We start from the raw sequence: 16,584 nt of genomic DNA, 5'->3' as shown, positions 1-16,584 counted from the left end.
GTCAAGTTAACAATAAAAACAATGATGATGGTCGGGGAAATTTGGACCGCCACTGGAAAATGAGGTTGTATTGAAATTGTGCTTTGCAACATACCACCTACGGATCCCTCAAAAATCAAGTATTAATCTCTTTACACGAGGCATGCCCATTCTGACGATTGCATCGTGACTGCAAACTTGTACATCCCGCACAGCCCTAGTGACAATATTTCTTTTCCCCAGTCACCGGGGGGGGGGGGGGGGGGAGGGATTCAATCAAACACGACATATGATATTTATCAATTGTAATTGGAGTGACAGTTTAATTTGAAAAAATAGTGTTTTCCTTCGTGTTGCAGATAACGTCAAGTTCAGATATACCGCCAACATTGCGCAGGGGCGGATCCAGCCATTTTAAAAGGGGGGGGGTCCCATCCCAGAGTAAAAGGGGGGTTCCAACTATATGCTCCCATTCAAATGCATTGATCGTCCGAAAAAAGGGTGGGGTTCCAACTCCCGGACCCCACCCCACCCCCTGGATTGTGGCGATTGATTGATTGTTAAGACAGAATGCTAAAATGCTTGGTTAAGATTTTTGTCATGAAATATACTATATATACAGTCCTACATCTAGTAATAATTCTATTTCTACGGGTTTTTTTTCGAAGTACATTCGACTTGATCTAACAAAAAAAATCATTCCAAACCTGTAGCGTTATCTATTGTTCATTAATATAACTGAATTCTTATTAAGAGGATGTTGATTTATAAGTAACAGGTGGGATTATCGTGTGTTAAATCTAAGACTAGACATTCTAGAATTTCGGGCCCATTTTAATATTACATGATTATACAATCATTGACATTTGATTGAGGTTGATACATACAGATTAATAGAAAATGATAATGCTTAGATTATCAAGTTACTGTAAAACTAATGTGTATAATTGAAGTTCCTTTTCTATGTCTTTTATTCTTTTAAATGTATAATGTGTATAAATAATCTATTGAAGTTGTCCCATCATCACATATAAAAAAAAGAAGATGTGGTATATGATTGCCAATGACAGACATTAACAACTATAGGTCACCATACGGCCTTCAACAATGTACAAAGCCCTTACCGCATGTATATTATTTTCTTTCTTTGGATGGTTATCAGAAAAAACTTAAAACCTCTATTATTATTACGTTTACTGTTTTAATAAAATGAACGGTACTAATTTTCTTGCACCAGATGCGCATTTCGACAATATATGTCTCTTCAGTGATGCTCGTGGCCAAAATATTTGAAATCCAATTATGCATGTTACTATCTACATGCCATAACAGATTTATAGCTCTACTTTGCCATTTCAAAACTGAGAAAATATATGAATTGTAAGCTGTAACATGTAGATTTTGTTTTCACTCTCAACGGCTTAAATTCAAGACTGTATACCATTGAAAGTAAAGTTTTTCAAAATACTTGACAAGTCACCATTCTAAATTACATCACTTCGCTCCTTTGATGAAACTGTTGCATATAAACTTTTATCAATACTGAAATGTTACTAATATTATCTTTGGCGTTTTTCTGATGATATAAGTGCGAGAAGTACTATAGACAGTGCATCATTTAACTGAATTGACCTGCGTAGGCGTTAACGGACAATAAAGCTGCCATTTCACTTATCAAGCATTTAACCACTTAATCATTTCACCATGCTTGCATGATGTTGAACACGCGCGTCTTATCGATCAGCCCCTTTAACAAATACCGCTGCTTTAAAAGAAATAAAGCTTCTTTCAGCTATCATTCTTATTAATTTTAACTAAAATATTTATTTCTTCCGAATTATTATTAACAAGAATGTGTCCACAGTACACGGATGCCCCACTCGCACTATCATTTTCTATGTTTACTGGACCGTGAAATTGGAATAAATTCTCTAATTTGGCATTAAAATTAGAATGATCTTATCAAAGGGAACATGTATACTAAGTTTCAAGTTGATTGGACTTCAGTCAACTTCATCAAAAACTACCTTGACCAAAAACTTTAACCTGAAGTGTAACAGACGGACGAACGGACGGACGGACAAACGAACGGACGAACGGACGTAAGACCAGAAAACATAATGCTACTATCGTAGGTAGGGCATAAAAATGCTTTGTTATGTATACATTGAATTTCTGTTATCAATAGGTTTTTGTCGGACTATAGTTAAACTCAACATTTTGATTGCAACAGGCGATACACGTATTAATTAATAAACGTCTCTTAATATAAGATAAGATAAGATATATTTAATTTCCAATAGTGGACCCATTACAGGCATAATCAGTACATTGATTTTTTATCACACAATTGCAATAGACAATAAACAAAAATAAAAATAGAAATACGTTTGACAAAAACATGAAATATAAATTGAGTTAATAGTACATGTAGTCACATGTATATCAAAATATAAATATTTAGTGATTATTGACCATGCACTAGAACCAGCATGACATCCATTATAGAAAAGAAAAACACTTTGAGTTAAGTCCTTCCTCGTGGCTGGTGCAAATTAGCAAATAGTATTGTTGTTCATATTATATGGAATGTGATATAACTATTGTTTCTGCCCTTTCTACATATAGTTTCTTCGTATATTGCATCAACCCGTTTAAGAGCATTGTAAATGGTATATTTTCGATCTAATTTTCTTAGATGAATGTTTAATTATTTTGAGAACAAATGTTATTTTGAGGGTGACAAACAAATTCTGTCGCACACGTAATTTTCCGTATATCGTCAAGTTATACGGAATTCCTATGGCCGGCACTAAGTGTGCACCGCTTATTGGGGACCTGCTTCTGTATTGTTACAATTTATTACGAAAATAAGCAAAGACCTTTAAGAAATTTATCCTGCCGAACTGACTTTAAATAAAGGTAATGCTGTTGTCTGTTCTATGGTCGGGTTGTGTTCTCTTTGATACATTCCCCATTTCCATTCTCACTTTTAACAATGAACACTACACCCTTTCCTGGATCATGATATCTTTAACGGGAAGCTCAGTCATACCAAAATTTATGATAAAAGAGATGATTTTTCATTTCCCATTGTTAATTGTCCATTGTTACCATTGTACCTTTGTCACCATCTTATGGTGTTTATATATATCAACTTGTTCGATTCGCTCGTGTAGCGTATTTAATTTCAACGAAAGAAATCTCTGTATTACTGAAAAGTTATTACACCAAGGATTTTCGATATCACAAACTAGTCTACATTAGTGTAGAGTAGTATGCTGATCGGAACTGGAACCGCATGGGATTTTGTAGCCTCTGGCCTTTGATAGTCTTGTATATTTTTAATTTTACTACATTTATATATTTTGGAGTTTAGTGTGACGTCCATTTTCACTGAACTAGTACACAATTGTATTAAGGGCCAGTCGAGGACCACCTCCGGGTGCACCGGGAATTTTCTCGCTGACGGTTGAAGACCCATTGGTGGACTTCGGCTGTTCTCTGCTTGTTGTCTCTTCGAAATATTCCCTAATTTCCATTCTCAATTTTATCATAATATTAGAAGAGTTATCTGTTTATTTATGATTAAATTAAAATTAAAAAAAAAAATCTAGTTTATACCCTCAACATATTCCTGTGACAGTCCTTACCTCGTCAGTTTTTGTCTTAATAAGATATTTAATCCGGAGAATATGGTAATGATGATAGATATTTGATGTTAAATTATGTTTAATTATAACCTTCATATACTTGAGGTAATTTGCATGTGTAATTGTTTAAAATCCTACATTGATAAAAGCTGACTGACGACCTATGTCGTGTATTCTTTTAACTTGATAAAATTGAGAATGGAAATGGGGAATGTATCAAAGAGACAACAACCCGACCATAGAAAAAACAACAGCAGAAGGTCACCAACCTTCAATGTAACGAGAAATTATTAAAGTATTTTGTTGAAACACTATAAATCAAACACGGCTTATCATATTTTCCGAAACCAAACCATTATGTTATGCATTTATCTTTTTTAAATCGTGAACAACAGAAGTCTTTTTTTTTAAATCTCTGATAACCAATTTCTCTTACACCCCATTTACACTGGCAACGAAATTGGAGCGATCTTTATTTGAATTGATCTCAAAATGACCAGTTCGCGTTTACATTGCACAAGCAAGATCGTCTTAGTTAATCCAGTGCGTTTACACTATAACATAAAAAGCACCGATCTGACTAACTCGAATAATTCAGCGCCCTCTATCCACTACTTTTCTCGAGGAGTTAATGGAGTGATCGAAGTGATCGTAATATAACGACTGGATTATTCGGGTTACGATCTGACCTTTATTTCCATATCTAACTATAACATTCACCGGAAAAAAGATCGATCGCAATCAATCTAAACGTTTACACCAAAAAATAATCGATTCAAATAAGAATCTTTTTCAAACCACCTCAAGAGGTACAGTCGGTATATAGGTACAACCCTTTTCCGTTAATATTTCCTTGCGACCTGTCAGATACTGACAATATCAATTCAGATAGTGAAATGATGCTGCATGTAACCTTTTATTGTTAGATCATAACGGAAAGAAGTGTTACATTTTGTTAATTTTATTTGCTTTGTTTATCTGTACTAATATGTTTGCATTTTAACCCGCCAGGAATTCATGTTTTGCAATAAAGATTATTTATTTGATAAATTTCCTTTTTTTTTTTTAACTTGCCTATGTCTGCCGAAACATAGATGTTATAGTCGAAACAATAATACTTTCTACTCGTCTATATTACAAATATTCGTAATAAAGGTCAAATTACTTGTTTAAGTAATAGTACCCATCCAAATAATATTACACGAATACTTTATATCACGAACTATAAATGAGGATACACAAAATAAAAAAAACTAAGCGAAATTGTGAATCCCGCATTGCACGAAAAAATGTGTTGTATTTCAGTAAATAACACGTGTTTTGGTTGATTGTAACCACGTAGTTGTCCATCATGCATTGTGACTCATTTACTGGATTGGTAAAAAAAACTAGGTAAAAATAAATTGCGACACATGTAAATAAACAATTACATGTGCGAGAACATAAGTATGCTAATTTATGCATTTCCATGATATACATTGTAAGGTAGTGGTCCCGACCTGTTTAAAGTGTTTACGATGATTTAAACGTGTCTCTTCGAAAAGTTTTATGCACAAAAGCTTAGGGAGCTACCATTTGATTTTTATGGGGGGGGGGGGGGGTGGGGGGGGGGGGGCTAGGATGAAATTTAAAAAAAAAGGCAGGACAGGATTTTGAGTAAAAAAAAAGGCAGGATGAGTAACTTGGCAAAAAAAAAAAGGCAGGATGACAATTGTTGTAAAAAAGTCAGGATAAGCTAAGAAAAAAAGGCAGGACCGAATAGACTGAAAAATAAAAAGGCAGGACAGAGATTACAAATAAAAAAAAGGCAGGACACAATTTTTCATCCTAGCCCCCCCCCCCCCCCCATAAAAATCAAATGGTAGCTCCCTTAAACTGGTTTGTGACAACTCTTCGGGTGCTCCCAGAAAGGAGGAAAATATGACTCAATAGAAAAAAACTGGCGCAAAAATAGTTACTTCCGTCTGACTTTATCTGTGTATATACATTTACCAAGTGGCTAAATTACAAAATTTATCCTTTTTTTACCATTAATAGGATTGAAGACTGCAAGCTGTTCTTTAGAGAGGTACAGGTCCGTGTAAGAGGCAAATCAAATAAAAACTGATAAGTCCATAAACACGGAATATGGTGAAATTTTGGGAACTTTGTAATCATTTATAAAAGTGACAAAACCATAGTATTACATCGATGTATGCCATATTTGTCTTGAAAAAAATAGGTTGAATGCATTCGCCGTCCGCATATATACAGCAGTGTAATGGCATTGAAAGTACATGAAGTAGGTCAACATCGATATATTTGATTTTCTGTAAACAGCAGATGCCTAGCACACAATTTTTTTATATTTGAAATCAGTTGATACATATCTTCTCTTTCAATGAATAAAAAGTTTGGAAATTTTTCTTTGAAAAATGTTATTCACTAAAGTAAAGTCATCGAAACGCGTCATTCACCGTATTGTTTATCTCCCTTGCTTGGTTACCTCTTTTAAAAAAAAGGCGCGTAGTCTGCACAACAACAATAACAAATGGCAGACGAGATGGTCCCGCCAGACATGAAGGGCAGTATAAGTCTGTCTTAACCCATTCATGTGGGATTTAATCCTGTATGTAATCAGGATAAAAGTGTACGAAAGCTCGCTGAATGTAATGAAGACATAACGCCGCGGCATTGACAGACCTCAGACTGCATGGAGGTTGCCAGACTATCCACGAACCAGCCGTGGACAATGCCAATGAAGGAGAGTTGATTATGATATCACTGAGATGTGTTTTTTTCAGGTAAATCAATATGCTGTCTCTGTCCCCACACTCTGTTTGCACAATAAGTAATACCAACTGGAGTCTTCAACAAAGACATAGATGCCAACCATTACGATTTTTCCGTAGTTTTTCCGATTTTGCGATAAAAACTACGCTATTACGGTCAAAGTCGAATAGTTACGGATTCCCAATCATCGACGTTCCAGACTATGCGAATGAATTTTATTTTTACAGGACATTCGGTCTGGTAAGCATCCTAGCTTTACCAGACCGAATGAAATTTTACCAGACCAATTTTTTTTTACATCTAATTGTATATTATCCGACAAAAAACAACAAACATATGTATGACTTTGTTGTGCCCTACTCCTCCCCGAAATGCAAAAATTAAAACAAAATGATGTAACAAGAGGGGATATTGTTATGAAAGTTGTGCACAATTGCTTGAATGCATTTCAGTGAAGAGTAATGTCCCATTTTATTGGATTTTGACAATGTTTGTGAACTAAACATAATTTAGAGTTTCTGTATAAAATATTATTTCCTGTTTCTTCTTTCTTTTTCATATATCTTTTGGTTTTCAATTCTTGTGGTTATATTTCATAGCTAAATTTTGTGATCTGCTTGGATTTTTATTCATTTATTGTATTTAAATCGGCAAACCCGGAATTATCCTTATCCGTTCCCAGAATCTGATCCGGTTTTATTTACATTTCCGGTTGTGCCAATGATGGCATCCATTGTTGTTTTTGACAGTCAGATATGTTTTTACCCGGATTTACACATTACTGGTTGTCGATGTTCGGCATAAAGCTAGCGGTTGAACAAAACAAACATCGCTGTGGTGAATAATAAAGATGAAAATGAATTTGAGATCGTTTGGCAATTTTGCTAGAATGTTCCATAAAAAAAAACACCGGACATTCGGACCGGAATTCAACAAAATTTTACCAGACCGATCCATTATTCACCGGATTTGTCCGACGGTCCGACGTATTTCGCATAGTCTGACGTTCAATTTTGTAAAACACGGATTTTTATGATTACTTTTCCGTCCTGGTCCAGTATTTAGGAAACGCCAATGTAATGCTTCCGGTTTCTCGGGAGTTATTAACCTATTGTTGGGTAACTAACTGACTTCCGAAGAGGCAAACTTGCATTTTATTAAGTAGCTTTTCCCCTTTCTCTACTTCTCCTTGACAAAACAAAAATGTTTGAGTCGAGAACATCTGAACAATTAATGAATGGAATACATACTACAGACAACATGTTAAATGACAAATTTTAGTGTACATCACTTTGCAACCACTCGTCAGTAATTTTTATTGGTAAATGCACGTTTATGAATGATTACTGAAAACTTTTCAAAAATACGGAAAATTTGATAGTTTGTTACTGATTGTGTCAAAAGGGGGTTGGCATCTATGCAAAGAGCCTTGGCTCACACCGAACAACAAGCTATGAAGGGCCCCAAAATTACTAGTGTAAAATCATTCAAACGGGAAAACCAAAATATGCTTATTTCATTGTATTTGTAAAACATGTATAAGGTTGTTCTGAGTTTGAGACTGTTTAGCAATTTTTTTATATATATAAAACATGATCAATTGGAACTTTATATAATTTTTCATTGTGTTCTTACATGTATCACACTAACTATAAAAAACAAAAAATTCCTTGATTTAAGATTCTAATGGAATAGATTCTTATGAAATGAATATAAATAAATGTACATGTAGTCTTTTATTTGGAATGAATTCAGTATCAATTTACATCTATAAAAATTGTCTTGTGCATTTCTTTTTCAGCATACAATTTTCACCCATGTTTTAGAATCGATCTGTGAAAAGGATTGGTCGTGTGTGGCTTCACTTCTTGAGAATTTTATAATGACTATAAATATCAACTTCTTTAAAGTAAGACGTTGTTCTTCTATCAGATAATGCAGCATGCTACATGTACCACTGTGGACATATCTGGTTAACTTATGCTTACAAGAAGTAAGAGAAGTAAAAGAACAGGTAACATACAATGTATATTACAGAAAAAATTGTGCTAAGTAAATATATGATTTAAAATTTCAGTTTCTTGTGTATAATTCGAACGTCCATTATCACTGTACTAGTATGCATATTTTTAGGGGCCAGCTGAAGGACACCTACGGGTGCGGGAATTCTCGCTACATTGAATACCCATTGGTTACCTTCAGCTGTTGTCTGCTCTATGGTCGGGTGGTCGTCGCTTCGATATATTCACCATTTCCTTTCTCAATTTTACATGGTAAAAGCAGAAGACAACAATTGAGAATTAGCATGATTAGGGTCGAAATCAAAAGTTCAATGTAGGATAAACACTGACCCCCTTACTCTCCTCTTAACTTAATTTGGGAAAAATAGATTGATCACAGGAAAGTATAAAATCATTTCAATTAAAGAAAAATTGCAGCAATTTTTACCCCCAAAATTGCAGCAATTTTTACCCCCACCCCAAACTATTTGAATTAAGTTTATTATCCTTCATTGATTTTTTTTACGTTTTCCCTAAGCATGCTAAGTGACAGTAGTTTAATGTTCATCTTACAGCTAATTTCTTGTAGAGTAGAATTTTTATTTTGAAACGTTTACCCAAGCTTTGTACAACGTAAGACTGACATCTTCATACAATAAATATAGGCAAACGTAAACCTGTAAATATAATGGTTAAAAGCAATTGGATGTTATCTAAATTACTATTGTACAATATACAAACAAAGTAAAAAAAGTCTTGCCCTTCATGCATTAGGAAATTAGCTATAATCTTTATTTTTATTAAAGCACATATGTTTCTTGAGACATTGCTTTGGAAAAAACAACCTAGAGATATCATTTAAGTTATATCTATAAAATAATATAATTATAGTTTTGGGAAAACTAAAGTAGTAAAATTGTTCACCATGTCAAAAGCTTTCTAACAAGAAATTTAATCAGACAACACTTGAAGGGTTATTGCTCTTTTTCTAAAGAAAATTTGGGTGCATTTTGTTATAACCTTGATATAATTTTAGATGTACAAATGTACAAATGTTACATACATGTATGTATACTCATAAACTTATTTTATGCCCCATGCCATAGTGGAGGTGCTTTAAGTTTAACCCTTGTTTATAAAAAAAAGAAGATGTGGTATGATTGCCAATAAGACAACTCTCCACAAGGGACCAAATGACACATAAAGTAACAACTATAGGTCACAGTACAGCCTTCAAGAATGAGCAAAGTCCAAACCGCACAGTCAGCTATAAAAAGCCTGGAAATGGCGAGGTAAATCAATTCAAAAGAGAAAACTTACAGCCTGATAAATGAACCAATAATGAGAGAAAAACAAATATGTAACACATAAACACAGTCTGTGACGTTAAGCGGTAGCCTGAAGCCCGTGTCTAGTTTAATTAAGCTCGGACTAGTAAAAGTACACTGCCGATAGTCCGACCGGTCTAGTGCATATCTGTGTGCACTTTTTTAATCGTTACCGTAAGTTAACTGCCGAATGTGTTAATACAACGCCATCGAGATCAATAAACTGATACTCACTTCCTTGCAAAAGTAGCGTAAACCAGTTTTTACGGTCTCCCTAATAACCGATTGTTCAAAATAAATAAAAAAAAGCGCAAAAACGGTCAGTACCACGTGTTTTCAAAATTTCAAATTTCGGTAGTTATTGATTAATTTGTGTTGCATAAACTAAATAAAATATAATCATAACAGAAAATAAAAAAAAATGTTCATTTTTGCATCGGAAGACATTAATTCGTAACTGTCCGCTTGACATCTTGTGTATTTAGACGATTGGTTATTAGGACGACCTCGGTGACTGGTTACCGTTAATTTTATGAAGAAGTGGTGCCAGTTTTGTTTTCATATCGAAAGATAAAAGTACACACATAATTTTACATCGTTACATGGCTTCATTGTTGAGGTGGTCGGATAGTGCGAGACCTGGAAAGGCACCAAAAAGACCGTCTCGCATTTCCGACCAAGTTACAGAAGCAAAGAAAAAATACGAGGACAAGCGCGTCAGAGAGTTCAAAACCCATTGGACGGACGGTCGTCCCTGGCTCAAGTATGATAATGAGAATTCCGTTATGTATTGTACATACTGTAAGGAGCAGGGAAAGGGAGGGAAATTCGTATCTGGGTGTACGAATTTTAGGATTGACACCATCCAAAATCATGAAGTCAGTTCGCCTCACATCAGTGCAACATCTGTTACCGAGAGGCCACTTCCTCAGAATTCACTGTCTGCAAAGGCCATTAACTCTATAAAACAAACTGAATATGACAGACTTAGCATTCTCTTTCGTAATGCCCATGCTGTTGCTAAACATCATCTAAGCTTTAAAACTTATAATGTTATATGTAAACTGGATCAAGCTAAAGGTCTTGATGTTGGCAATAGCTACCTGAATGACAAAAAGGCCTGTGAATTTGTCAAAAATATAGCCAGTGTTTCCAGAAAGGAGACCAGAGACCTTTTGAAAAAAACACCATTTCTGAGCCTCACCTGTGATGGGTCATCTGACTTCATGGGGGATGAATATGAGTCATTGTGGGTAAGAAGTGCCCAAAATGGAAAGATAATTGAAAAGTTTTTAGATTTGGGTACTGCTGAATCTGCAGGATCTCAGGACATATTTAATTACATGAAAGCTGTTTGCTTTGAAAATTCAGAGGACAATACCAACCAACTGTGGAGTAAACTTATTGGCTTTTGCTCAGACGGTGCATCAAACATGCAAGGTAAATTTATTTTTTAATTTATTTATTATGTAATATACAATGTGGATGGGGTTGGTATGGGCTTTGCTCATTGTTGAAGGCTGTACGGTGTCCTATAGTTGTTAATGACTGTCAGTGTCATTTTGGTCTTTTGTAGATAGTTGTCCCATTGGCTATCATACCGCATCTTCTTTTTTATATTTACAGTAGAAAAAATGGTATCCATGTTGTAGACTGTACTATGACTATAATGGTTTACTTTTACAATTTGTGACTTGGATTGAGAGTTGTCTCATTGACACTCTGACTCATGCCACATTTTCTTATCCATATAGATAAAATAATGAGGTGTAGATACAGTTATTTATTTTCACCGGTGCTTGGCGCGTAGCAAATATGTATATGTTCTCTGTAGCTATATGTGTGACAGTGTATGTACGTACTAGTTTATAAACATGAAATCCTTCATTCATCATGTTCATATAATATAAAGAATACAAAATAATGGGTATAAAGAAAAGACAAATGACCTAAACAATTAAAAGAATATTATACTGAAACATGTGTAATGAAAGAACCTCAATCTAGACCTTCATATTGATTTAGAGTAGTAAACATGGACCGTGGTAAACATATAGAATTTGAAAAAATTCTAAACATGTTAAAGGAATTAAAACATTTTTACAGTATATGTCTATAATTAATTTAATGTACAATGTCAATGTAATGTTACAAAAATAGTTTGTTTTAAAGACATATTTTTTTTCAGGTATAAGAAATGGTGTGGCTGCTTTGATGAAAAGAGAAAACCCAGAAATAGTTGTTACTCATTGCTTGGCTCACAGAGTTGAGTTAAGCTTTAAGGATGCTATTAAGTCATCTAAATTGTATGATAAAACCATAACTCTTCTTCTTGGTAAGTTATTATGTTTGGCAATAAAACAATTAATAATTATCATGATTAAAAAGTCCTAGTTCATTCAATTCAAATTAATGCATTTAGCTTATTATATTTTACATGTATGCATATGCAATGTATGTCATGCATTGATGTATAGCAATTTAATGTCAAAAATTTATACATATACACCATGGCATACATTGTACCCTTATTTATTAATCATGTAAATTTATTTACATAAATTTGTCTTACAGAAGATGTCTTAAGTCAAATTTTCAAATAACTATTTTACAGGTCTTTACTACTTGTACCGCAGAGGTCCCAAACAGAAGAAAGCCTTAAAACGAGCTTTCAGTGCACTTAACATGAAGAAAATACTTCCAACCCATGTAGGAGGAACTCGTTGGATGCCACACATGCTTAGAGCAATAAATGTTATTATCAAAGGTTACAGGGGATTTAAAGCTCACCTAGAAAGTGCTTCACATGAAAATCCAAAAGCTGAAGGACTTACCAAAATTCTAACTGATGTAGCGGTTGTCACATTCATGTTAAATTTAAAGGTATACATGTAGAATAATAAATCATTATTAAAAACATACATTTAGAAGTCAAAATATTTTTAAGATTGCTTTATTGATTTTTGGTTTTCTTTATCTTGACATGTCTGTTTTGATTTTTGACAATTGTTACTACTCTTATATGTACAATGTAATTACTGCTTTACAAATAATGAATGTGAATATGAACTGCATATTTAAATTTCCATGTATATGACGAACTTATATATGTATTGAATTTTAATTAATTGCATTTCATTTAGGAAATCATATCACCTTTGAACAGACTATCCTTGATTCTGCAGAAACAGAACCTAACATTGTATAATGGACATGCACAGATCAAAGCAACTACAGAAGTTCTAAAAATATGCAAACCAAGTAAGTTATCTTGTAATTGCATATATGTCATAGCATAACTGTCTTTGATTGTACAGGTTATAATAAGGGCTATTCCAGAAAAAAATGTATGGGGGGGGGGGGGGGGGTTGGAAGGCACTTTGTAAAATAATACATGGGTGATGGGTATCAGAGCAACTTTTCACGCTATAATGCACTATAATTCTCAATTACAATTGTCTGGGTGGTGGGTGCTGACAAAAACTGCTTTCCAACCCTCCCATACATTTTTTTCTGGAATAGCCCTAAGTAATTAAATAAATACCTGTAATCATCAATATCTCAGTCTATAAGCAAATTGTGTTTTATGGTGCAAGCAAAAATATGTTTCTCATTTTTTAACATGTTTAATGAATAAGTTTTTTTGTCATTATAGAGTATGGGGACCATGAGATTCATCTTGTAAAGAAAAATCTCAAGTCCACCTTAATAAGGTCAGGCATGGATATAGAGGAAGTTAACACAGAGTGGGCCATTTTGAAATCTTTAATATATCAAAGGTAATTAATGTTTCTGCTCATTGTTTGGGTTGTTGTCTTTTTGGCACAATGTTTCCATTCTCTATTCTATAAAAACTAATTTTAGCTTAATGTTACCTATAGGGTAAACAACTCCTAACTCTGTATTCATTTACTCCAATTTTTTGCCTTGAACATCTTAATATTTTTAAAAATAAAATATCCATATATGTCTGATATTGAATATTTACAATTTTGTGTATTAATTTTTTAGGTACAGTAACAGACTTATAGATGGTGCCTTGACATGGGGATCTGTGTTTGAAACATTCAGGGATGGCCTTGACAATATAAAGCTTGTTATAGATGCTCTGCTCAGTCTACCACCAACAAGTGTCAATAACGAAACTATATTCAGCAGAACCAAACTCAGCAAAGGCAAGAGGCGGGGTCATTTGAAGATGGACACATTGAAGGACTTGATCCAAGTCGAAATTGAGACTGCTAATGTTGAGCAGTTTGACCCAAAGCTGGATGGTAATTGTTCATTCAAAATTATTTTTTTGTCTGCATGACAGAAAAAATTGGATAATATTAGCTCAAAGTTGAATTTATTCCTGTTTACTTATTTTCAATACTTACTGTCCTCAGTTCACTGTATCATTGTATGCCTTTTAAAACACATACTTAATGTCTTATGTATTTTCTCCCATGCTGTTAAGCTCTTTCAAGACAAAGTTTTAATAAGTTTAAGTTTCCTCTTTGATTACATATTAGTCTGAATAATTGTAAACTTAATTAAAATTTCTGACAAACACTGTTTATTTTTTTTGAATAATTTGTACTGTTTCAGATTACCCCTTCAGACAGAAGAAGGAGAGTTGGCTATTCCAGACCATCACGGTTAACCGAGACACTCCAAACAAACACAGTCGACCAAGAAACTGTTGTGGTTGGTCATGATGAGATTGATACACCAGCTGCTGGTCAAGACATCCAGGTATTTATTGTATTTAAAATACATCACATAGTTCATAAAAGCATTCAAATATTTGTAATTTAAAAAAAAAACATAAATACTTTTAAGAATGAGAACCAGCAAAGATATAAATTTCTGCAATATCTTAATTCTAATACACAACACAGCATAAATTATTTTTCTTTGTAGAGAACTAATTACTATATATCATGCAAATTATTATAGTCCAAAGTTGTTGTAATTATTATACCCCCGCTTTAAATTATACCCCCGCTTTAAAAAAGGGGGAGTATACTGTTTTACCGCTGTCTGTCCGTCCGTCAGTCCATCCATCAGTCCGTCCGTCTGTCAGTCAGTCCGTCCCACGAAACTTTCGTCACATTTTTCTCAGGAACTACACATAGATGCCAACCATTACGATTTTTCCGTAGTTTTTCCGATTTTGCGATAAAAACTACGCTATTACGGTCAAAGTCGAATAGTTACGGATTCCCAATCATCGACGTTCAATTTTGTAAAACGCGGATTTTTATGATTACTTTTCCGTCCTGGTCCAGTATTTAGGAAACGCCAATGTAATGCTTCCGGTTTCTCGGGAGTTATTAACCTATTGTTAACTAACTGACTTCCGAAGAGGCAAACTTGCATTTTATTAAGTAGCTTTTCCCCTTTCTCTACTTCTCCTTGACAAAACAAAAATGTTTGAGTCGAGAACATCTGAACAATTAATGAATGGAATACATACTACAGACAACATGTTAAATGACAAATTTTAGTGTACATCACTTTGCAACCACTCGTCAGTAATTTTTATTGGTAAATGCACGTTTATGAATGATTACTGAAAACTTTTCAAAAATACGGAAAATTTGATAGTTTGTTACTGATTGTGTCAAAAGGGGGTTGGCATCTATGCTAAACAAATATTTTGCAGGAGTACATGTTTATCACATCTTAAATAAAAAAAATCAATGTGGGAGACACAAAACATAGTAATCGTTTGCTAAAATTTCTACACTAAAGTGCTGTGTGATATTTGGATCAATATATTGAGAAAACTATTTGGTTCTAAGAAATCAAATCCTTCATTTATATCAATTCAGACTCTGTTGATGCTTGCAAGATAACAACACAATTATTGTGGACTTTGGCTCATTACTAATGTAAATCATAACATTTTTCCCCATGGAAATAGTTCAAGCGACCCTCCTCCTCAATCATACACAAACAAACTATATATTGTTCCACTCAAAATGCAAAATATTAACCCTTTAAACCCTGATATATCATATGTATAGGAATTGGCATGACATAAGTGAATATTTCACCTATATTTGATCAACATGGGGCGTAAAAATCTTAAATAACTCTGAAAAATTGACGATTTTGATGGTGCTGCCACCTACAACAGCAAAATATTTCCAAACTTTTTTTTGTTTCGATTTATTCTATAGGGCTTCTACTAAAAGGGAATATATAATAAAAGTGTGTATACTGTTGCTGTTTCTTAAAAAAATATAATGAAATTAGATGAAATTTGCATTTTTCTAAAATTCATTTTGATCACATTTCCATGGTTACGGTTGCTAGGGAAGAAAATATTTGAAATCAATTTTTAATCTGTTTTCATATTACTATACATATGAACTCTATTTAAAGTATAAACTTGCAACAAAAATTCTATTATTTAAGCAAGATAAATTACTTTAAAAACGTGCATTTTTGTAGTTTTTCTTGCTCATTTTTAGCGGCCATCAAGGGGAAATTTGAAAATGAATATTTTTAACACAAAAATAATTTAAAAAAAAAAAAAATCATATTCAAGTTCTAATAGGGTAAATCCATATCTAGACTATGAAATTTGATCAATTTGCCAACATGGACTTATCACTGTTTGCCTGATTCTTACATGGACCTGTACTTAATATATATGAGACAATATCTGAAAAAGTAGTTTTTGGCAATAAGAAAAAACCAAAAAAAATTCTTTAGACCGGGTATTTTAATAGCACAAATCGAAGAACACGCATTGGGGATCTAGGAACTGTTGTCTGTAATTCAAACAATTGTTTAAAAAGGAAACAATGGCAATTTTAAAATTAGTACAAAAAAATCCAGTTCTTTCCTGTTACCAAA

General features: G+C 33.6%; 1 protein-coding gene across 4 annotated transcripts; it reads left to right on the top strand.

The window, feature by feature from the left end:
* Window positions 1-5,614: 5,614 nt before the first annotated feature.
* On the top strand, window positions 5,615-15,644 carry LOC143051928 (zinc finger protein 862-like). Of its 4 annotated transcripts, XM_076224914.1 has the most exons (8): window positions 5,615-6,415; window positions 8,206-8,418; window positions 11,921-12,067; window positions 12,347-12,615; window positions 12,876-12,993; window positions 13,388-13,511; window positions 13,744-14,006; window positions 14,323-15,640. In XM_076224914.1, exons 2-8 carry the CDS (start codon window positions 8,385-8,387, stop codon window positions 14,430-14,432), a joined length of 1,065 nt encoding a protein of 354 aa, XP_076081029.1. In that variant the 5' UTR covers window positions 5,615-6,415; window positions 8,206-8,384; the 3' UTR covers window positions 14,433-15,640. The 4 variants fall into 4 exon arrangements, with proteins under 4 accessions (XP_076081029.1, XP_076081027.1, XP_076081026.1 ...); XM_076224912.1 differs by lacking the exons at window positions 5,615-6,415; window positions 8,206-8,418 and adding an exon at window positions 8,943-11,172 and having other exon boundaries at window positions 13,388-13,478; window positions 14,323-15,644; XM_076224911.1 differs by lacking the exons at window positions 5,615-6,415; window positions 8,206-8,418 and adding an exon at window positions 8,943-11,172 and having other exon boundaries at window positions 14,323-15,639.
* Window positions 15,645-16,584: the final 940 nt, after the last annotated feature.

This window comes from Mytilus galloprovincialis, chromosome 11, assembly GCF_965363235.1.
Source record: "Mytilus galloprovincialis chromosome 11, xbMytGall1.hap1.1, whole genome shotgun sequence".
NCBI classification, from domain to species: Eukaryota; Metazoa; Mollusca; class Bivalvia; order Mytilida; family Mytilidae; genus Mytilus; species Mytilus galloprovincialis.
This window is presented reverse-complemented; position numbering and strand designations above follow the sequence as displayed.

Coding starts and splice junctions, on each gene's coding strand:
- LOC143051928 (XM_076224911.1), top strand. CDS start 10,335: ATGGCTTCATTGTTGAGGTGGTCGGATAGTGCGAGACCTGGAAAGGCA. Junction 11,173..11,920: donor CGGTGCATCAAACATGCAAG/GTAAATTTATTT, acceptor ATTTTTTTTCAG/GTATAAGAAATGGTGTGGCT. Junction 12,068..12,346: donor AACCATAACTCTTCTTCTTG/GTAAGTTATTAT, acceptor ACTATTTTACAG/GTCTTTACTACTTGTACCGC.